General features: G+C 39.9%; 1 protein-coding gene across 24 annotated transcripts in view; it reads right to left on the reverse strand.

Moving 5' to 3' along the window:
* nrxn3b (neurexin 3b) overlaps nt 1-23406 on the reverse strand; it is a 431860-nt gene that overhangs the window by 260093 nt on the left and 148361 nt on the right. For all 24 annotated transcript variants that reach the window (XR_016145978.1, XR_016145977.1, XM_089118444.1 and 21 more), the window contains 2 exons: nt 5889-6092; nt 3379-3405 (listed from right to left, as the gene is read on the reverse strand). Coding sequence is in view for 22 of the 24 variants with exons in the window: in XM_089118444.1 (XP_088974570.1) it covers nt 3379-3405; nt 5889-6092 (231 nt within the window). In the remaining 2 variants the exon portion in view is untranslated. The remainder of the gene's footprint in view (nt 1-3378; nt 3406-5888; nt 6093-23406) is intronic.

The raw sequence follows: 23406 nt of genomic DNA on the forward strand, positions 1-23406 counted from the left end.
CTTTAAAAGCAAAGCTCCCGCAGAGAGAGAGCAGTTTCAGCAGCAAGCTCAAACTACACAGACATTTAAGAGATATGGTATACAGTCATTCATACCACTTATTACATAGCATATCACCAAATAAATAATTATGGGGATAAGATATGAAGAGTTCAGATGCAAAAGCCTCTAAATGCCATTTGAAATTTTCTTCTTTAATGATGATTTTTTATCAAACTTGTATACTTAAGTTCAGTAATTTCACTTAAATGGCAATGATAATTACCTATTAATTGTTATTTAAGTGAAATTACTGAACTTAAATATACAAGTTTGATAAAAATCATCATTGAAGAAGAAAATTTCAAATGGTATTTAGAGGCTTTTGCATCTGAACTCTTCATATATTGATTTCAGATTAAACTGTTTTAAAATCGGACCTGTTTGTATCTCATAATCCAACTAAATAGACACAAAATGGCAGAATCTGCGTTTGTATGAAACGAGAGAGAGCGAGTCCACGATACTGGATGGCATAATTAAATATCTGTACACAAAATATTAATTCCGACTGAGTTTTAATATTTTATTAGCTCACCTATTACAAAACTTCCATGAAGGCAACCCGTTCCTAGCAGGTGTATAGCACTGCTGACTTCAGTGACCCGGATGAGCCTGCGTTATCTGTTTTGAGCGGTTGTTGCACTATTTGGGAATATTTTACCATTGGATGGTGCGATTAACCAATCAGAATCAAGTATTCCACAGAGCCGTGTAATAATGTTAACTAATGAAACCTTATTGTAGTGTTACCAATGTAAGTAATGTAATCACTTTTATTGACAATAAATGTTTGATTAAGGGCATACAAATAGTAACTTGATAATGTATTTTGCAATGCTTAGCTAAGACACATTTTTTTTTTTTTTTTTGTTAACATTTATTGTTGGGTTGTTGAAGATAAAATAAAATAAGAAAAAAAAACATACAAAACCTCAGAGCTTATGATAGGTATGCATTAATTTAATTAAACTCATTTGATTTCTGGAGAAAATGAATGGGATTTTACTTCTGAGTCCAGACATATGTCTCCACTGTCACAGCAGGAAAAATAAATAAATAAATTGAGGGAAAAATAAGTGTTCATAAAGTGCTGTTGAACAACCTCACAAATCTCTGTTAAAGAATGAGATGAGGAACGGAAGACTTTTAGATGAGTAAGAGCAGTTATATTTTTACAGAAGAGCATTACATTTTTTTTAAACTTCATCATTCAAAAAAAGCTTAATTATTAACATTTTATCAGCATATAAAACATAGACAAGGATGTACACTACCAATCAAAAGTTTGGACTTTATTAATTTAGCTTTCTCATATACTTAAAAACCCTTTGATTTAAAAGCTTAGGCTGTTTGTCATGCTTAATTTGTGTTCATAATCAATAGATACTATTAATATCTGCAAACAATAATAAACACACATTAACACATGTACATAACGTTATGTATTTATTACTGTTTGTCAAATGCATTAAACTTTTAATAATAAATAAATAATATAAAAACAAAATTTGTACTTTTTTATGTAATTTCCTTTCATTTTAAAATGTTTTTATATAATATTGTTGCTCTATATTTTAATGTTTTAATGAAGTAATAATATAACCTGGGTTTCCCCATGCTCCCTTGCCGCAGCACGATTTTATTCATGCTGCTAGCATCCATGAACCAAATTTTCCCCTGAAATAGGGAACCAATCACAGAACGGGGAGGGAGTACAAGACAAGACGATGATGACGTATTCGCGACACACCGAAACAGTCTGTTTATATCTATAGACGATGGCAGTGGACGCCTAATGATACAGCCTAATGTTTGATATTAAACATATCAGCTCAACTGATTTGCAGAGGGGGGATTTAAAGCTGTTCCCTTTTACTGGTGATTCACTGTCTTAATTTTTACTTCATATAACGTTAGCCTTTTTTGTTGATCACACATTTTACCATTTCATATGTTTTAACAGCTAGATCGTGTTGCTATGGACGCAGTTGTTCACTCCAGTAATATAACCGTTTTTAAATTAATAAACTCCTTTTTAAATCAATATTTTGTGTCAAATTATTGATTTATTTGGTAGGTAGCCATATTATAAGTGGGAAAATGTATAGCGAGGCGGTTGTTACAGCGAAGACAACCCCTTCTGACTGATTCAAGACCCCTGCGCTTTGAGTTAGAGTTCGCGGGGTTGTATTCACTATAAGAACCGTCTCGCTATACATTATCCCTTACTTTTATTTATTTATTTCTATGAGGGTGACAAGACAAAATAAAGACTGTCAAGCGTGCAGCTTCTAAAGAAGAGCCTCATCTAGCCTCTGAAGGAAATGACTTGGAAGGACCCGTCCTGCCAAGGAAGTATCCTTGACAAACACGTTTTGTGTATACATAAATCTCTGACCCATCGTCGTCTTCATCGTCTAATTTTCTGTCGCTCTACATACATCATCTGGTATCATTAAACCGATTGGCTATGAGCTACGTACAGGTGCATTTGATAGACATTCGGCTGTGGGCATTCGTAAACCACGCCTCAAATACGAGAAAATGAACATGTGGTTTCCAGACCATGTCTCATTCTCAATGATACGTGGTCTGGCGTTATCCAGGCTAGTAATCATTACTAAAAAAGCTAAAAACTAAAACCAGTGTAGAATAAATGTTCTCGCTGGTTCAAACTCGCTCGCTTCCGCTCTCTCTCCACGTTGGATTTTGGGAAATAGTGCTTCAGCGTGTGGGGCATCAGAGTGCATCATAAATGAGTGGGAAATCAGAGTGCATTATGGGTATCAGAGAGTGGTAAATCAGAGTGCATTATGGGTATAAACATAGGTAATAAAGTTATTCGGACACCACTACTAAATGTTGGACAACTGATGTAGTGCACGTGCATATATAGTGGATAGAGAGCGGTTTCGGACACAGCTTAAGACACTAAAACTCAAATTTAACATTTCATTTCAAAAAAGTTATACCTCATGAAGCTATTCTGGGCAAATAGTGTTAACTTGAGAAATTCAAATAAGATATTTTTCAGATTTTGATTTATTTAACACTTACATGCCATACTTCTATTTGTGTTATATCATAGCTTTGATGACTTAACTATTAATCTAAAATATGGCCAGTTTATACTAAAGAATGGATATGATTGAGTCCAAACTTTTAACTGGTATTGTAGGTTAGCAACAATGTTTAAAACAAAATTTGCTTTTGACAGTATGGAAAATAAACAGCACATCATTTCATTAGCTAAGGACTGAGTTTCTCACAGCATTCATCTAAAAAAAAAATCCAACAGGTTAAGAAATGAGTAGAACAAACTGAATAAAGACTTACTGGTGTTACAGTTTATCCTGCCACAGTCTAGATGGGGAAGAACAAGTGACAGATGAAATCGCGTCCTTCAAGGATACAGCTGCAGACATCCAACAACAGAAACACCACCTTCTGGGGACGAGCACATGAAGCGGCCGCCATTCGGGACTCTTTTCCAGCAGCTGTATGAGCATGCTGGACAATGTTGTCTGATAGAACTCGTTTTGACAATTTGATCCAAGGTATCTATGTTAAATGTGTATTATTGTGTTATTATAACCATGTAGCTTAACATGTAGAGAAAATTATAAGTAAACATTCTTAAGACATCTTTATGTCTGTATCTAAATATTGTTCTTTTTGTCTCTCATTCTGAGCATCCAGACAATGTATATTGTAGCAATCCACTTAAAATGGCTGCCTGCTTTAAGCCAAATGGATTCATCAACCCTAGTATTCTTTGTTAATTATCTTCCAAATTACTGGTCACCAACTGTAAGAACAATTATACAGAGAACTGCAGGTTTTTTTATGATAATTTTATCCGGGCTGGAATCCATATGGCCATTTTTGTCATGTGCCGTCAACCGCAACAGAAAAGTGGGAGCAAACAGCCTCGGTCCAAAAAGCACCAGCACCACACACACTTGTAGCATGTTCTTCATATTTAAAAAAACAAAAAAAAGACAGTCATCTCAATTAGGACAATATACTGAACTAGTGCAATGGATACTGAATGCTCTGGTTGTTATTTACAGTTAGTGTATGAATGGAAAATGAAAAAATGTAGCACTGAAACTAATTTAATTGACTGAAATTACTATTATTAATTTGGATGCTGCAAATGCAATATATTTAAGATATGGACTGGACATGGTGTGCATATGGGTGGATGTTAGTAGAAATGACTGTGTGTGTGTGTGTGTTGTGGCCACGAGCTGCAGGTGTGCTGGATGCTCTGGTCTCGGGCTGTTTGCTTACAGGGCCGCAGGCTAAAGGCCGTTGAAGGGGTGAGTACCATCTTTAAACAAGGTCATGTAAATGCCGGTAAGAGCGAGGGATGGGGATGGATACATATTTTCCTGATAACGTGACAAAAATTGTACAGATGTGCAGATGTACTGATGTTAACCACCTTACCATAAGAAAAACAGCAGACATAAATTCTGAAGAAGTATCACAAGAGACCTGTCCACAGCATATCATTTAGGGCTGGGTGATATATTTTATATGTATGCATATGAGTATACCACTATGACTTTAGCATGTTTTTTTTTTTTTGGCCATTTAGTTTCTTGTCTGTGCCAGTAGGCCAGTTTCACATCCACTCCTTGTGTCAAAAAAGTTTACAAAGAACATTTTGATAAATCTTTTATGTATATCATGTGACACCAATGCATATAGGTATATGTTGTTGTTTATTACTACGTATTGTCGTATTGAAGTCTTTAAATTAAAGTGATTACAATTCTTTTGTAAAAACAACATGAAACATGAAAAACAACTTTTTAAAAGATAAAAAAAAATCACCAACTTTTGTGACAGACAGATAAATAGATAGACAGACAAACAGACATATAGACACACAGGTAGGTAGGCAGATAGATGGATGGATGGATGGATGGATGGATGGATGGATGGATGGATGGATGGATGGATGGATGGATGGATGGATGGATGGATGGATGGATGGATGGATGGATGGATGGATGGATGGATGGATGGATGGATGGATGGATGGATAGATAGATAGATAGATAGATAGATAGATAGATAGATAGATAGATAGATAGATAGATAGATAGATAGATAGATAGATAGATAGATAGATAGATAGATAGATAGATAGATAGATAGATAGATAGATAGATAGATAGATAGATAGATAGATAGACAGACAGACAAATTAAGACAGACAGACAGATAGATAGATAGATAGATAGATAGATAGATAGATAGATAGATAGATAGATAGATAGATAGATAGATAGATAGATAGATAGATAGATAGATAAACAGATACATAGACAGACAGACAGATAGATGATTTCAGACAGACAGACAGACAGACAGACAGACAGACAGACAGACAGATAGATAGATAGATAGATAGATAGATAGATAGATAGATAGATGCATCACCCAGCCCTAATATAAATGCTGCTTTCATTTCATTAGATTTTAAATAATAGAATTAATGCACATTTTTAAACCATTGTTTCTCCAATGCGAGTAAATCAATGAGCATGTGTATGAGAATGACTGGCGCAGATGTGTTGCTTCGCTCATGAGGTCAGAGGTTACGTGAGATAGTGATGCGAGAGCTCGTCGGTCCACATCACCCGCAGACAAAGCAAGAGAACGAAAAACAAACTGGAGCAATCCATGCAGATCAACAAAACAACAACAGTTTAGTTTTAGTGTAAGAGAGATGATAACATCCAGTAACTTGCAAATATAATAAATAACGGACGATCGAGGAAGAGAGAATGGTAGAGAGAGAGAATGTCAAATATAGCAGAATACAATACCTAAATTGACGGTGAGTCTGACACGGCCGCTGTCCAGCTCAAGTCGCAGTGTGTCTGCGGACTCACGTGATGTGGCAGCCATCAACAGGCCAAAGGCACGCTGGGACATGAACCGCAGGGACACGTCCTCTGCTTCTGTGTGTATTACCGTCGGCATCACCACCTTCATATACATGCTGCCATCGTAGCTTAGGATAGACGCCTCTGTGGAGAAAACAGACACACACAATAAAGAGTACTTTAACTGGACTTTATTCATGCCACGTCAATTCAAATGTGTTCAGTGATTTAAACAAAACAATGCGTTTCTATGAAGTCTTTCACACGAGTTCAAAATATCAAACTTTAATGATTTGTTGTTCACACCAACTTACAGTACAAAAGTTTACATATGAAAAAATCCTTATGAATCTGTTTAGTTTTATTTGGTCACATCAGAAATTGTGTGAAAAGGCCTTTACACATTTTTGTAACAAGTGATATCATTTATAAATGGCGGCACATTTAGTGCCTATTTGAAAAAGAGTTTGTAATGAAAATGTGCCAGAGTAAATTTCAGCCATAGATTGTAAAAGTCATGTAACACAACTTTTTTGGTTCATTTTAAGGATCAAAAGTGGGTGGAAAATTGTCATGAAAAAAATAAATAAATAAATAATGAAAATAATAACATAAAAGTGCTGAATATACAGTATATATATATATATATATATATATATATATATATATATATATATATATATATATATTCTTTTATTTACCCTGGCTATTCTGGTGACAGCGCCACCTATGGGTTATGGCATTTTTTCAGATTGCATGCCATTATTTTTGGCATTAATACCATGGGGAAAAATGGCATATAGATTGTTTTTAATATGAGCTCATAATTTGGCAGCAGGTACACAGATCCATTACACTGTTACACATGCGTTTCTTTTTCAACTGTTTAAGTTAACTTAAAACATACGTGAATACTCACCAAGACCAGCATTTTGACTGTTTTTTGTTAATGTCGTTGCGTTCTTTGGTTTCCAACAACATCGCTTTTTTATTTTCCATAGTTTTGCTTGTCTACCATTTTGAAGTATATAACGAACAGCTTTGTTGCTTATACTCCTACAAATGTTGTCCAATTGTATCCAAATTACCAAACATATTTTGATATTTGCTACCACTACAGAGAAACTCCTTTCTGAAACCAACCAGGTTTGTGTTTGTTGTCTTATGCGATGTTAGCTTAGCATGCTAATCAGTTGATAAGCTAAACATTTGTCATTCTTGTTAATGTGGCTCTCCTGCTAATCAGGCTAACAGTGAGCATTAGCGGTAACGTTGGCTTCACATTATAATCGGCAACCTGCAGACTAATGCTTTCCTGAGTGCATTTTCACCCTAGAAGCACTCCTTGCTATGAAATTAAATATGTATCCTCTGACCGGCGCTCCGTGATAAGCAATGCACACTGGTCCAATGATTTGCAGCTATATTTCTTGTTTATTATTTATTTATTTGAACGAAACAGCATATTATAAAATACATTTTGGGAATTCTCTTACATATGCATACATTATTTAATGACATGAGTAAAAATATTTATTCTCATGCCTTGATTCTTATCCTTGTAATCCGTACAAATCTTTTTAACCACCTTAACACGCACATACACAGACACACACCAACCCCACCAATCTACATTTACTAGGGCTGTAGTATAATAAATACAGTGTATAACACCCTCTTTTCTACATATTCCTTCCTTCCTACAGTACAAAAAAAGATCTGATTAAGATCTCATTGCAACACTGTCACCACAATCCACACAGTAGTTTGTTTTTCTGCCGTCTGCTCTATCTATCAGTTCCTTCTCTGACCACAGAGGCGCTCCTCACACACGCAAGGAACGTTTCTAACAAAGTCTCCCATTTCCATTCACATAACCGGACAAAACGCCACAGCACAGAGCTGAGAGGAGATTCAGGGAAAATGGCTTTAAAAAAGCAACCAGCCATGAAATACCTGCCTGGAGTTTTAGAGGTGAAGAAAGAAAAAAGGGCCTTTGGCTGAGAGAGGAGCTGACTGCCTTTGTGTAATGATGGAGGAGTCTGCATTTAACGCATGAGTCGTTGTGGGGAATATAATGTTACACACATGTACAGCTGTCATGTAATATGTGATAGCACACGTTAAACTAATCCATCAGGCTGGCAGCAAAACGTGAGAGGAACCCCAGATAGCAAACTGACATTGAATCAACGTGGAAATATGACATCGAAACAACGTTGATCCGACATTGTTTTGCTCATCGAATTAACGTTGAACCAACGTCAGACGCGTCATTCTTTCAAAACTAACGGAAAATCAACATGAAATCAACGCGTTGTTTCAACGTTATGAAAGCAAACCAATTTTCGATTTTCATTTAGCTTTGAAGAATGCCGCGTCTGACGTTGGTTCAACGTTAATTCGATGAGCAAAATCAACGTTGTTTCAATGTCATGAGAGACGTCGTTTCCACGTTGATTCAATGTCAGTTTGCTATCTGGGACATGACATTACAAATATTAAAACATTACTTTAGGCTCAATTTATTAATTATTTTGCAGTTGCAGAATTTATTTATATTAAAATACAATTTAAAGGTGCAGTGCGCGACATCTAGCGCTTCGCGTTTCAGCCCACTGCTCACCCCTCCCTTTCGAAGAAGCTACGGTGGCTAAAACGGGACAAACATCTCGTCGTCTGAGACATTGTCACTGTTTCTGTACCACAGTCCATTATAAACCACATCATGGATAAAGTTTACAAAGCCATTGTCAGGTGAGGATCAAGGGTCTTAATATATAATACAATAATAGTAATCAGCACATTTCTCCCCACATAGTAAACCCAGAAAACAGCGAGGGAGAAGAACCACATGAAAATATGCAGCTACACATTTTTTTCTAACAGGGTAGTAAAAGTTTAGCTGGCTAAATATGAGCTGTTACGGTGGCTGAGCTGGTTAAAGCGTAAAACCTTGACGCGTCCGCATGAGCCCAAAGGTGCGCGCTTTGGCATGATTGTAACAGCGCACACCTCCGCATCCCCTAGATACCATTTACTACACACAATCAGATTTTTTCCTCTGATTTTGAAAACTCTCTGCGATCGACTTAAAATGCTTCCAAGATGGACTTGTCGACCACGATCGACGGGTTGGTGATTCCTGTAACGTTACTGTTTTACGGTCAATGACAAGAGTACTAATCAGCTGTCTCGCGAACGTACGCACATTTATCCCCAAATAGCAAAGCCATAACACAGCGAGGGAGAAGAACTAAGTTACATGAAACAATCCAATTACATATTTTCCACCACTAACAAGGAAAAAGTCACTGCTCACAGGGTTTATGGTTAGCTTCTAGCTTTCTGCTGCTTCTCTTTCAAGGTAGTGACGAAACGCACTCTCTAGCGATGTTTGTGTGCGTTCGGCTACGGTAAAAACATGACGTCACAATATGTTGACCTACATAGAAGGGGGTGCCTATGTAGATATAAATGTCTCATTCTAAGACAATAAAAACATTACGGTTTATTAAGTTCTTTATACACCACTGAAAACATAGTTATGCATGTCATATTGCATTTCTGTTAATATATACTCTAAATTTTTGTACATTGCACATTTAAGGGACAGTTCACCCAAAGAAAGTGAAATTCTGTCATCATTTACTCTCAGATCCAAACCTTTATGACTTACTTTCTTCTACGGATTGAACATATTTTGAAAGACCTCAGTAATGTTTTGAACCACACTGGTTTTCTTTTGTTGTGCAAAAGAAAGCGCACAATTTTTGTAACAACAGAATATATTTTTATTAAGTTACTTCTGAAACGTTAAATGGTGAAAAGCTTTTTTATTTACAGATAAGGCAAAATCAGTATCATTTGCATACAATTAATTTGTCTTTGTTCATGTCGATGCACTGTGAGAACAACAGGGTTGCGTTCAAGCAACTCTATTAGCATGCATTAATTCACAAATATAAGAATCAATTCATCACATATTAGAAAACTAGCTTCCCTGCCGACACTGCTACAGACCTGCTGAGTGTCGAGGGAGCTCTTAAGCATTAATGAAGAGCGTATTAACCCCCTGTTTTCAACTACTAGCCTTTCTCAAAGCAAACTGAGCAGACACTATCCACATCATGTGTCTTCCACACCAGTCGAAGTGTGTGTGTGTGTGTGGGTGTACTACGCACACACACAAATATTGCACAACACAGCTGGATGTTTTGGGGAGATATCAACCGCTCCAAAGCTCATTTTGAATGGTAATGAGGAGATGTGCATTTCCAAAGGGGCTTGCTGGAAATGAAAGTCAGCAGCACTTTACATAATTACCAACTAAATTGCAAGTGACGACGGGAGGGGGAGGTTATAAGCATGAGTGCTACGACACTCCACTGTTAGACTAGAGAACAATCTGTGTTTACAGGTTACACAAAGACTGTCTCTTCCGTGACAGTGGAGAACTTCAACAACCGATGAATAATCAAAATAATATAAATAAAATAAATAAATAAATAAACAGAAAATAAAAAGCAAATATAATATTATAAATATATTATACTATGTATTTTTTTATTTTATTTATTCTTTAAATCATTTCAAGACTCCCTTGAAAATAAATGATTTTAAATACATAAATAAATAAAAAAGAAAGCAATGTAAATAAACAGTTAATATATGAAAAACTTTAAACATTTTTTTCCCGCTATTAAGGAAACATTTCCCATTTTTGTTTAGTTTAGCTTAAATGACTAAAATAACTAAAAATAATAAATGACAAAAAAAAAAAAACATTACGTTCATTTTATAATACAATTACAATAGTACATCTAAATATGTTTTCTAATGTTTTTGGTCATTTTTAATGCACATTTTGTAAAATTATTAACTCAAATACAAAGATCTGTGTAAATCAAATACACAGAAATATGTCAAAATGTATGATGTCTCAGACATAGACAACATAAAAAATGTGCGTTGTTTTTCACTCACTCTCTTGTATAAACACACATACCCTCCCACACACCCTTCACAGTAATAGCCCAGCACAATTTATGTATTGTTTGTTGTAGGCTATATTTGTTTGTATATAGATGTGCATTGACCTAATAAAAAGTTACTATTACTGAAACATAATTTAAAAAATATGCTTATTATTTTATGCTGTGGCTCTTTTGAAAAAAAAAAAAATGCATCAACCAAAAATTAAAGGGCACCTATTATGCCCCTTTTTACAAGATGTAATATTGGTCTCGGGTGTCACCAGGATCTACTTGTGAAGTTTCAGCACAAGTTAATTTATTATAACCATTTGAAAATGTAATATTTTGGGCCGTTTTAAAAAGAGCTGTTTTGGTGTGTACCACCTTAAATTTAAATGAGCTTCATATCCCCGCCCTGCCTTTGGATGAGGGTGTCACTTCCATACCTATGGCAATAAACAGTCGGTAGAAGCAGAATAGCTGAGAGTGAGATGTTTTATATGGCATTCAGCCGTACATGTTTGAACCGGAATCAGACCCAGATGATGAAGAGACTCCGGCAGAATAAACACAAATGAGAATGGACCAGTACGTCTCAGAATGGTTATTTGATACATTTATGTACTTACAGAGTTGTAATCGCATCCCCTTTGCAATTATGGATGTGCAACACACACACAGACACACACAAATTGTGATAAGGTTGGCACAATTTTTTTAAACTACAAACACATACTGTTATAACGTTTGCTACGTACAAGCGAAATTACATTAATGCGAGGGACCTGTTACGTCATGTTTACATTACTTGTAGTACAGGTGCTAATGTGGCGAATGTGAGAAAATGGCTAGTTTCAGAACATACACAGTTTTTAATACAATATCTTTAAAAATATATTTATAAAAATGTGGTTACACACTAAACAAGGTTTAAATTATATGCATAGACATCCTACGACGACGACAACAACTTTATATGCATTTGTTGTTGGCTGACATCACTGTAATGACTATTTGCTCAAAAATCATATAATACACTTAATTCTACTGGAGGTGACGTTGGATTGCAAACAGTAGGCAACGATCCACACTTGAGGATTAACTTTGACGCAAGAACTGCTTTGAATTGACCCTCATTCACAAAACAGTCTGTCAGAAAATGATCGCACAAACAAGCGTATTTTGGAAGTTTAAAGGTGCCCTCTGGGATTTAAAATCAAATCATACAACATGTTCCATACCAGATGGGGGCAGTAAACCTCCAGAAATACCTCCACGGCCACGCGCTCTCTCATGTCTTCAAACAATATGGGCGAGTGCTGTGTTGCTCTGTCTCCCTCGTGCATATTAATCAAATCAATTGACACGATAGTAAAAGTTTGGAAGACTGCAGTTTCACGTGGAGCATTTGGAGATTTTCAGAGATTAGAGACTTAATGAACAACATCTCAATACTAAATTATAAGGGCCGTCTCATAGACAAGTCGGTGCATTTCGACGATATGGGAAAATTAAAGCCCAGGCTATTATTTCTAGTTTTATGATATTCGATTTGTTCATATTACATTTTTATCATTAGTTTGAATTAATTTGACAGACAGCATTCCCTGATGTGGACCAAGCTAGCGTCAGAGCTGCCAACTCTCACAACACTTTTCACACACTCTCACGCCACACATCAATTTTGTCATGCACAGAAAAGGACACGGAGACCGATCTCAGCTCTCAGATTCTGTTCATTTTATTATGCAATTCAAACAATAAATACAGTATTGGCGCTTTACACGACAGATCACTAGCACACGTGAACCGATCATCTCTACTAGCTAATGGTAAAAGAACACGAACACTGTTGAAAGATACAGTATGCTACAACTTACCAAAATGTATTCCTCATGCATAATATCGACCAATTATTGTTTTTTAACTCTTCCCTGAACTGAAATGTAGTAGTGGGCTGTATTTTCCACACGACTGACGTCAGGTTCAAGTAAACACAAGCTGGCGCGAGCGCGACTCACTCGTGTACTGTAGTTTGGCTGGTGGTAACGTTGCCCGCCCGCATACCGCCTCCCATGGTCGAAACTGGTATTACGACACCTGCCGGGCCGGGGCTAGTAATTTAGCATGCTAATTCAGGTTAATATCTCGGCAGCACTATAACTTGTCAGTTTTTTAAAGACATCATCAACCTTATTTCTTCTCAATCTTTTGATGCGTGTAGCTCATTTTTGGGATATTTTAACCTCAATTTTTACAGATGGCACCTTTAAGAGGCGCCTTTCCTTCGTAAATAAAATCCATCCACTGCATTTTCAGTGGCTCTGATGTCTGATGTCTATGTAAATTATTATTACATCCCACAACAGAACACTTATGTTTCTTAGGGGACATTTTCGACAAGGCAGCACAAATCGTCAGAACACGGGTTGTCAATGAAACAATGGAGGATGGTGTACAGATCACTGAGGGTGGAGTCCACGCCAAAACTACTGTGTTAATCAAACCACGTCGGTGGGGCTTGAGCAATTCTATGTTACATTGCGCCGAATATTAGAACAGCTCGTTCTGAGACAATGCTTATGATTTATTGAGATTGTAAAAAAAAAAAAAAAAAAAAAAAAAAAAACACATCTCTTTGGCCTAGCATACACATAACACACTATAGACTTCCTTAATTCAAAATTAGGCTGCATAGTTTGGATCAGCCGGAACCAGGAACACATCCCGTAAATCCTGATGAACTTGGTACATCATAAGAAGGATGGCGTCTACGCTAATATTAGTCTCTCTGTTTATCCCGAGGGACCCTCTATGGTGGACCTGTGCCTGGACCCATCCAGACCCATCCTTAAGTGCCGGCATCATCGACATGACAGCCATCGGCACTGATCCTCAACATCTCGTCTCCATACCGGCGTGATAACTTCGACTTCCAAACTGATGTAAATGGACAAATACTCTTAATGTTTCGATACAATTTGTTTTGTAATCACTGTTCCTTCGTTGGCCAGAGGAGAACTGGCCCCCGAGTCCGACTGAGCCTGGGTTCTCCCAAGGTTTTTTTTCTCCATTCAATCCCTTGATGGAGTTTTGGTTCCTTACCACTGTTGCCTTGGCTTTTGGCTTGCTTAGTTGGGGATATTTAATATTCAACAATATTATTGATCTGTGTTTTATTATTTTTTATGTTATCACTGTGAAGCTGCTTTGATACAATATGTATTGCAAAAAGTGCTATATAAATAAAGGTGACCTGACCTGACTTTAGTCTAAAAAAGCCTAAAGTCCACTTTGAGGGGGCAACCAGTCAAATGGAACTTGAACTAAGAATATAAACGACAGTGGTTCTAAAATGTCGTCCCGAACAAAAAAGAAAAAAAGAAAAAAAAGAAAAAAAAAAACATACCCTTGCTGTTTGCGCTGTGAACAGTAGAGGGCAGAAGAAGACTGCCAAGAGGATATGGACGCTTTCAGCGCTGCTCAAAAATGAACGAGAGAGTGAGAGAGAGCGAGAGATAGAGTGATATAGAGATCAGGAGATTGACTGAGGGCAGGTATTTGTGTCAGAATGTGTGCACGCATGAGTGTGTTTGTGTAGGTATGAAAGAAATCTCAATACAAGGTCTGTTACCATAACCCTGCCATGCACATCTCCGTCTCTCTTTCGCTCTCTCTCTCTTTACATTCTGCTCTGGAGCTTTGTCAATTTCCCACATGACTGCTTTCTGAAAGCCACATTTCCTCGGCCATGTGAAGGAACATGTGTATGTGTGTGGGTCAGGTTTTGACCGGCTGTCCTTACAATCATAGTAAACCCGGCATCACTAACATTGTGGGGAGGAGTCAATGGGACCATGGGGATTATAGCATAATAAACATACTAAATTCAATTGTAAAAATACAGAAATATTTACGAGAAGGTTATGTTAGAAGACAGATGTGATAATACAAGAATAACAAGGGGAAGTCCTCTCCTCTAAGAAATATGATAAATAATAATGTGCGTGTCAGGATCAGCTAGTCAACAGTCAAAAATGAAGAAAAAAAACACAGTCTGGAGAACCACATTGTAAAGGACTAAATGATGTCTAATGGTCTGATGATGATGATGGTCTGTCTCATTTTTTTAATTTTTTTTATTTGCATTTGTTCACTGTATATGTGTCAGACGTCATAGTCGGAATAGAAAAGTCACATGTAACCACGTCAATCAGAATGAATTGGCCAAATCCGATTAAAATTTCATTCAGATTTTAAGTAGTTTAAATCTTTTCTAATCCATTCAACAGGATAAGTAAACACTTGATCAGATTGAAAACTGAAACTGAAAAGTTCTGTGTGTATATAATGATGTAAAAATGACAAGCTGTCTTTATTGTTAAATAAAGTGTCATAAATGACTGCAATGTCATTCTAAAATCCTCCACATCGGTCTTGGCTTCAGACTTCCATCCATGGACGCCTTGTTTTAGGCACGGGAAGGGGCTTTTTTACTGCATGATAAAGAAGCACAACACAAAGACCGTCTCCTAATCAGGACCCGAAATATGAATATTAAGGGCCAGATTTACAAACAGCTTGCGCTGCACAAACTACTGTCATGATTTACTAAAGACACCTTTTGTTTGCGACTGAAACAAATGGTGTCCATGTAAACATAGCTATTGATCCTTGATGTTACATGCTGAGGCACTTTTTGAAGCCAGTAGATATGAAGAATTCAATCATCACCATCTTCATCCTCCTCTTTTTCCTTTCAGTGCATCTGGTGATAGCATGTGTTTATTTAAGACTTGACTTTTACACACATGGATTAGAGAGCTACACTTGAACATCCACTTCATCTAACCATCAAACAAATAACGCAAAGCTCTGATATTCCTGTGTACATATATGCAACAAACCCAATCTGATGATATTTGTTTTAGTCCGTCACATCCGCTCACTGGCTGGAACCGGTTACTATCAGTGTGGAGTGGCTAAATCTCGAAGCTTCTGAAGCAGCCCACATGAGTTACAATCTCCTACCGAAAAACAACTGTAATAGTGGACACCTGTCCCACCCGTACCAGTGTAATACAGATCTGGCAGCCTGGTCTCATTGGTAATACGTAGTAGGGATGTCACGGTACCAACATTTCATTAGTCAGTTCCAATAGCAGAAATAATTTGTGGCCAGCAGCACCAATTTTGGAACCATAAAATTGGTCTTAATTCAGTCTTAATTGTACAACGAATCTCCTATTGTACATTGTGTTTAAACTGTTATTTATAATGAAAGGATTCATGCGTGTTCATTAAGTGGATTCTGACTAACTTACTGACAAGCACCTCTGATTAGCCATTGTGTTCACACGCTCATTGTGATTGGCTACAATGGTCAATAATAGAAAAAAAAAAAAAAAAACGCTTTAAATAGAAACCTTTGACGCAATAGAGATCACTCAACTTGCACACTTTTTGGCTCCATATTGCCATAATGAATCAAATCATATTTGTCACATAACATAACATAACATGTATTGTGTAAAGTATTGTGTAAAGCACTATATACTGGTGATTTGACTTGACATTTTTCTGCGACACTTGAAAGCATTCCTATTCCGCTTGTAAATCGTGTGCTTTGAGTTGAGTTAGCCTGTGGCAAATTCAATTGAACGGGTATGATTTGGAAAGCCACACACCTCTAAATAAAATGCATATCAGAGCAAAAACCAAGCCATGAGGTCAAAATAACTGCTTGGTTAGGGGGTTCAGCGACAGGGATTGGGAGACTCGTCAGGATAAAACTGAATGCAGCAAAATAGAGATTGCCTTAATGAAAACATAGTCCGGAGCATTCAGAACCTTGGACTGGGCAGAAGGTTCACCTTCCAAAAGGACAATGACCCCAAGCCCACAGCTAAGACAATGCAAGAGTGGCTTATGGACAACTTTGTGAATGTCCTGCCAGAGCCTGAGCTTTAACCCAATCGAACATCTCTGGAGAAACCTAAAAATGGCTGTCCACCAATGCTCACCATCCAACCTGACAGAGCTTGAGAGGGTCTGAGTAGAAAAGGGACTGAGCTCGTCACATCATACCCAAAAATACTAGAGGTTGTAAAAGCGCTTCAACTAAGTATTGAGTTAAGGGTACAAAGACTAATGCAATGTACTTATTTTTATCCTTAATACATTTTCAAAGTTGTCACAAATCTTTTTTTTGTTGTTGTTGCTTTGTTCATTATGGTGTATGGAGTGTTAATTGATGTGAAAAAATAAGGCAGTAACATAAAATGTGATAAAAAAAAATAAGCCAGTAACATAAAATTAAGGGGTATATATATTTCCAATAAAAAAATGTGTAATGACAATCATTTAATCCAAAAATAGCAGAAAGCAGTACCAAAGTGGTCCAAATGACAATGCATTGCATTCAAAGAACGGTCTAGTTCAGGTGTAGTCACTGGAAATCTTACCCTGAAGGCCTGCATATCTCATTCAAATCCACACATGCTGAAACATCAGCCTGGTCTCATTGTTAAAACATGGGTATTAATATCTAACATTTACAGGTACAAAACATTTTTGTCTTTTTGGATAGATGCTGACATGTACAAAATGATGGAATGACAACATTTAAAGTTTTTCCTGCTACAGAAACGTCTCAGGTTACGACTGTAACCTATGTTCCCTGAGAACAGGGAACGAGACAATACGTCGAATGACGCAATGGGGAACGCCTCAGGCGTGACAGGTGTCTGAAATCAAATATCAACTCACAGTAATCAGGTTGACCGGCGACAGCCCGTGCATCATCAGCTTGAGTGATGAGCGCGTCAATCTGGATGTATAAGAAGGGCGCCTTGAAACCGTGACAACATCCTATCGTCTGAAGGGACTGTTGCAGGCAGGCCCCGAGGCATGGCAACGAGACGTATTGTCTCGTTCCCTGTTCTCAGGGAACATAGGTTACAGTCGTAACCTGAGACGTTCCCTTTCGAAGGGAACTCAACAATACGTCGAATGACGCAATGGGGAACGAAATACCCACTCCGCCATGCTGAGGGGAGTGCATGCCTAAAGGCAGTGACAACTGTCAGAACCAGTAATTCCAAGGAACACTGAAACCACTCACCCTATGTTACATCGGGCTGTCAGTGACAGCACTCCCTACCGGTCATAGCCCAAGCTAATGAACCAATAAAAACCAGAACGTAATAACGTGGGTAAATCAGGGCCAGCTCAAAGGCTTTAGGACCACAACTTCAAAATAGAAGGGGTCCCTTCTAGGGAGTGTGGCTAGGGGGCCAAAGGGACCCCCAGCCAGTCACTATTCAGGAGAACACTCCTCCTGAAATGCCCCCAGGCTGGCCTTGTGATCTGTACTAAGACACACAGTCTGGCCATAGCCTGTCCGTCCAAGACAGAGCCTCTGGAAATTGCCTAGAAAAGGCATCCAAAAACTGAAGGCCCGCGAAGCTGGCAGAAACCATCGAGTTTCGGATCACAGAGACGGGATCCTCCGGAGAGTGTGACTCAACCTCAAACCAATGGGAATCGTACACTCAATCCACGAGTTTCCACCCAGTGCTCGCTTTTGAGCACTGAGGAAGTAAGAGAGGGATCAAAATCAGGAAGGTCAAAGAGACCTAAGACCTGATGACCCCATGTGTGGGGAGCTCCGATACATGAGGGCTCATGTCAGGAAGGCCGTACGTTGTGCGGCCTGAAACCCAACGACCACAGCATGTGGAAGCTCATCCTTCAGGAAAGCCAGATGCTAGAACCTGACAGACCCACAATGTGGGGCTACCTTCGAAAAAGGTCTAATGAGACCTAAAACCACCAGTTGTGGGAGATAGCTCGAACAAGCGAAGTGCCTGTCGTAATGTATTGCAACAAAGACACATCTAGAGTGGGACCCAAAGTGAAGAACTGGAGTCTGAACCACATAAGAAGGGACCGAAGCATACTGCGCGTGACCCTCACCATAAGAAATGGATTTTAAAAAGTGCACAAGACATCTCGTCGGGTGACTTACCACAATAATAGGTGAAGTATGGGTTTGTGTACTTCACTCTGAATTCAGGAAGGCCTGGTGAGGCCTGTAACCCAGCAACCACAATATGTGGGAGCTCATAACCAGGAAGGCCTGTTGAGGCCTGTAACCTGGCGACCACAGTGTGTGGGAGCTCATGACCAGGAAGGCCTGGTAAGGCCTGTAACCTGGCGACCACATTGGGTGGGAGCTCGTACTCAGGAAGGTCAGTGAGACCCAGCCTGGTGACCACAACCTGTGGGAGCTTACTCCACCAAGTGGAAGCTACTTCTTCCAGAAGTTAGCCAGAGAAGGGCGTCCCTGTAGCCAGTGACAGGACGCCACTTAAAGTGGGACCCAAGGGAAGACCGGGGTCTGAGCCACATAAGAAGGGACCGAAGCTTACCACGCGTGACCCTTACCATACAAAATGGATTTTAGAAAGTACACAAGACATCCCGTCATGTGATTTATCACAATAATAGGTGAAGTAGGGGTTAGTGTACTTCACTCTGAATTCAGGAAGGCCGAACTTGAGGCCTGTTATCTGGCAGCCACAACAAGTGGGAACCCATAATCAGGTAGGCCTGACAAGGCCTAACACCCGATAGTCCCAATGCATGGGGAGCTCACATTCAGGAAGGCCGCTGAGGCCTGCAGCCTGACATGTGAAGACTCACCACTACAACTTAGCGACCACGAAGTGGGGGTTTCACATTCAGGAAGGCCTGGTGAAGCCTGCAACCTGACATGTGACAACTCATAACCAGGAAGGCCAATGAAGCCTGAAGCCTGGTGACCACAGAGTGGGAGCAAAGTGCTCAGGAAAGGTGGTGAGGCTGTATTCTGGCTACCGCAGCATGTGGGAGCCCACATTCAGGAAGGCCTGGTGAGGCCTGTAACCTGGCGACCACAATGTGTGGGAGCTCATAACCAGGAAGGCCTGGTGAGGCCTGTAACCTGGCGACCACAGTATGTGGGAGCTCATTACCAGGAAGGCCTGGTGAGGCCTGTAACCTGGCGACCACAATGTGTGGGAGCTCATAACCAGGAAGGCCTGGTGAGGCCTTTAACCTGGCGACCACAGTATGTGAGAGCTCGTATCCTGGTGACCACAGTATGTGGGAGCTCATAACCAGGAAGGCCTGGTGAAGCCTGTAACCCAGCGACCACAGCATGTGGGAGCTCATAACCAGGAAGGCCTGGTGAGGCCTGTAACCTGGCGACCACTATAAGTGGGAGCTCATAACCAGGAAGGCCTGGTGAGGCCTGTAACCTGGCGACCACAGTATGTGGGAGCTCATAACCAGGAAGGCCTGGTGAGGCCTGTAACCCGGCAACCACAGTATGTGGGACTATAACCAGGAAGGCCCCTTTGAGGCCTGTAACGTAGCGACCACAATGTGTGGGAGCTCATAACCAGGAAGGCCTGTTGAGGCCTGTAACCTGGCGACCACAGTATGTGGGAGCTCATAACCAGGAAGGCCTAGTGAGGCTTGTAACCTGGCGACCACAGTATATGGGAGCTCATAACCAGGAAGGCCTGGTGAGGCCTGTAACCAGGCGACCACAGTATGTGGGAGCTCATAACCAGGAAGGCCTAGTGAGGCTTGTAACCTGGCGACCACAGTATGTGGGAGCTCATAACCAGGAAGGCCGGGTGAGGCCTGTAACCTGGCGACCACATTATGTGGGAGCTCATAACCAGGAAGGCCTAGTGAGGCTTGTAACCTGGTGACCACAGTATATGGGAGCTCATAACCAGGAAGGCCTGGTGAGGCCTGTAACCTGGCGACCACAATGTGTGGGAGCTCATAACCAGGAAGGCCTGGTGAGGCCTTTAACCTGGCGACCAAAGTATGTGGGAGCTCATAACCAGGAAGGCCTGGTGAAGCCTGTAACCCAGTGACCACAGCATGTGGGAGCTCATAACCAGGAAGGCCTGGTGAGGCCTGTAACCTGGCGACCACAATCAGTGGGAGCTCATAACCAGGAAGGCCTGGTGAGGCCTGTAACCCGGCAACCACAGTATGTGGGAGCTCCCACGGATGTCTCTGCGTGGCCACCATAGCACTGACGGAACAGCAGATTGCTTGGTGGCCCGGAGTCCCGCAGCAGATCAGTCTGGTAGGCCTGAGGACCACCAGGGCGTGCAGAACCGCACCTGCCTGACCTGCTGCCGTGTACGCTCTGTCATTCAAGCATGAAGATGTCTTGAGCAGCTTGGATGACAGGGTCAGAGCTCTTAGTGAAGAGGACCAACCAGAGACGAGATAGTTAGCCAACGTCTCGTCCACTGGCGGCATCGACACATATCCGTGCTCCACGGCTCCCTCCACAGCAGCGAAACTAGCCCGCTGATGCAGACAGAGACGTGAGGAGAACGGATTCTTCCATACCCTCGCAATCCCAGCGTGGAGATCAGAAAGGAATGGAAGGCTCATCCGGGCTGGTGGCTTATGGGTGGGGAGGAACCAGCCATCCAAAATACCATGAGCGGGTTCCTCCCAGACGCGCCTCCACTGCAACTGCAATCTGTCTGTGGCGCGCCCCATAATGTCAACCAGCTCAGCGTACACTGGGCAGGAGGGCTGAAATGGTTCGGTCTCAACCAAACTGACATCCTTTTCTATATATATATATATATATATATATATATATATTACAGCCAACTCCTGCCCTGCCCGAAGAGAACAGTTACAGATTCACCAAAGAGAGAGAGCGCTCATTTTCTCTCTTCTTAGATGTTCAACGTTAATCTGTAACTCACCCTCGTCAGCTGGTAGATCATCCACGAGGTTAACGCCCCTCTCCCGATAATCTGCCAGCTCCATCTGAAAGCTCCACGAGCTCAACCGCCACTGAGCCTCAGCCCGAGCGGGAACCGGAACCGCGGGGTTCAGATGCCGCGCCCACTTCCCTCGAGAAGTGGGTCAGACGAGAGCAGAGAGTTCTGAAAGGAAAACTCTCAGTTCGCGCAAAAAACTCCCTCGAGAGCTTCCCGCGAATGCTCTTCTCTCAGGCAGAACACGCACAGATCGTGTGAATCCTCCAGTGTCAAATATCTGGACACAAGTCGGCACACTCGCGCAAAGTGTTTCTCCACGTCTCTGCGCGCTTAATCGTTGATACTATCACACAGACAAACAGTCCCTGAAGACGAAAAGATGTCACGGTTTCAAGGCGCCCTTCTTATACATCCAGATTGACGCGCTCATCACTCAAGCTGATGATGCACGGGCTGTCGCCGGTCAACCTGATTACTGTGAGTTGATATTTGATTTCAGACACCTGTCACGCCTGAGGCGTTCCCCATTGCGTCATTCGACGTATTGTTGAGTTCCCTTCGAAAGGGAACCTAAAATATTTAGGAAACTTTTATATCATAAAGATGTTTGTAATGGCACTTTTACAATTTTCTAGATCAATTTTAGATCCATTAACCCTACCCCCCAAACCCAGACATAACCATTTTATAGAGAATATAAACACAATATACAAAACATAATTGACCGAAATGTGTAGGAAAATTACAAATTTAGCAACAATATAGAATTAAACATACTGTATATTATGAGCCGCCAATCCCGCTCCTACCCATCTCTGGCGGTATATAATAGTTCCCTTTTGAAGGAACTCAACGCCATGTGAGATGGTGTAATGGTACGGTGTCTGAGACACGTGTACCAACTAGTGATGAAGTTGCATGATGCTTTTTATATTATGTTTTTATATTATGTTAGCTATATTAAAACCTTAGATTGTATGCTCACACATTTGAAAAATGTTTAGATGGAATGCAGAAAGTAAACAAGAATAACAAGCATGTCGATTGTATGTTTTCTTATGGCCAAATTAAAGTTGGATGACGGCCTTAAAATAAAGGCAGCCGTTGTTAGTATTCCAACACTACAAACAATTAAAAGACAACTAATGTAAAAAAGGAAATAAAAAATGTTTCTTCAGTAACAAAAAGCCAACATTATGCTACATGGGCGCCTTATGTTCCTGACAAAAATTAAATAGCTAATTTACAAAACATAGCAAAACAAACAAAATAAAAACTCTTGTTAACACGTTATTTTGATGGTCCACTACTAACTATAAGTAATTTTGCGAGTTCATGTAAACTAACTCTCATTAGAGTATTAGACTGTTTTCTGCTAACACTTTATTTCGACAACTTATTCTACAAACCCTAACCTTTAACAGTCTACTAACAGTCTAAATGTATAAAATTATAAAGTGGACCATCAAAATAAAGTGTAACCAAAATGTTATCCAGAACTAGAGACTGCAAACCAAATGATTTTCATGATAACTGAATCCACTAACAGTCCCAGAACATATGCATTCATGGGCAGATGTGAATAAAGCACTGCGACAAAGTGTTCAATGCACACACTTCACCGACTGTGTTCTGTGTACGAGAATAAACAATTAAACATAGAGCGTG

The sequence above is a fragment of the Pimephales promelas genome, chromosome 13 (genome assembly GCF_988280905.1).
Source record: "Pimephales promelas chromosome 13, fPimPro1.hap1.1, whole genome shotgun sequence".
Lineage (NCBI taxonomy): Eukaryota > Metazoa > Chordata > Actinopteri > Cypriniformes > Leuciscidae > Pimephales > Pimephales promelas.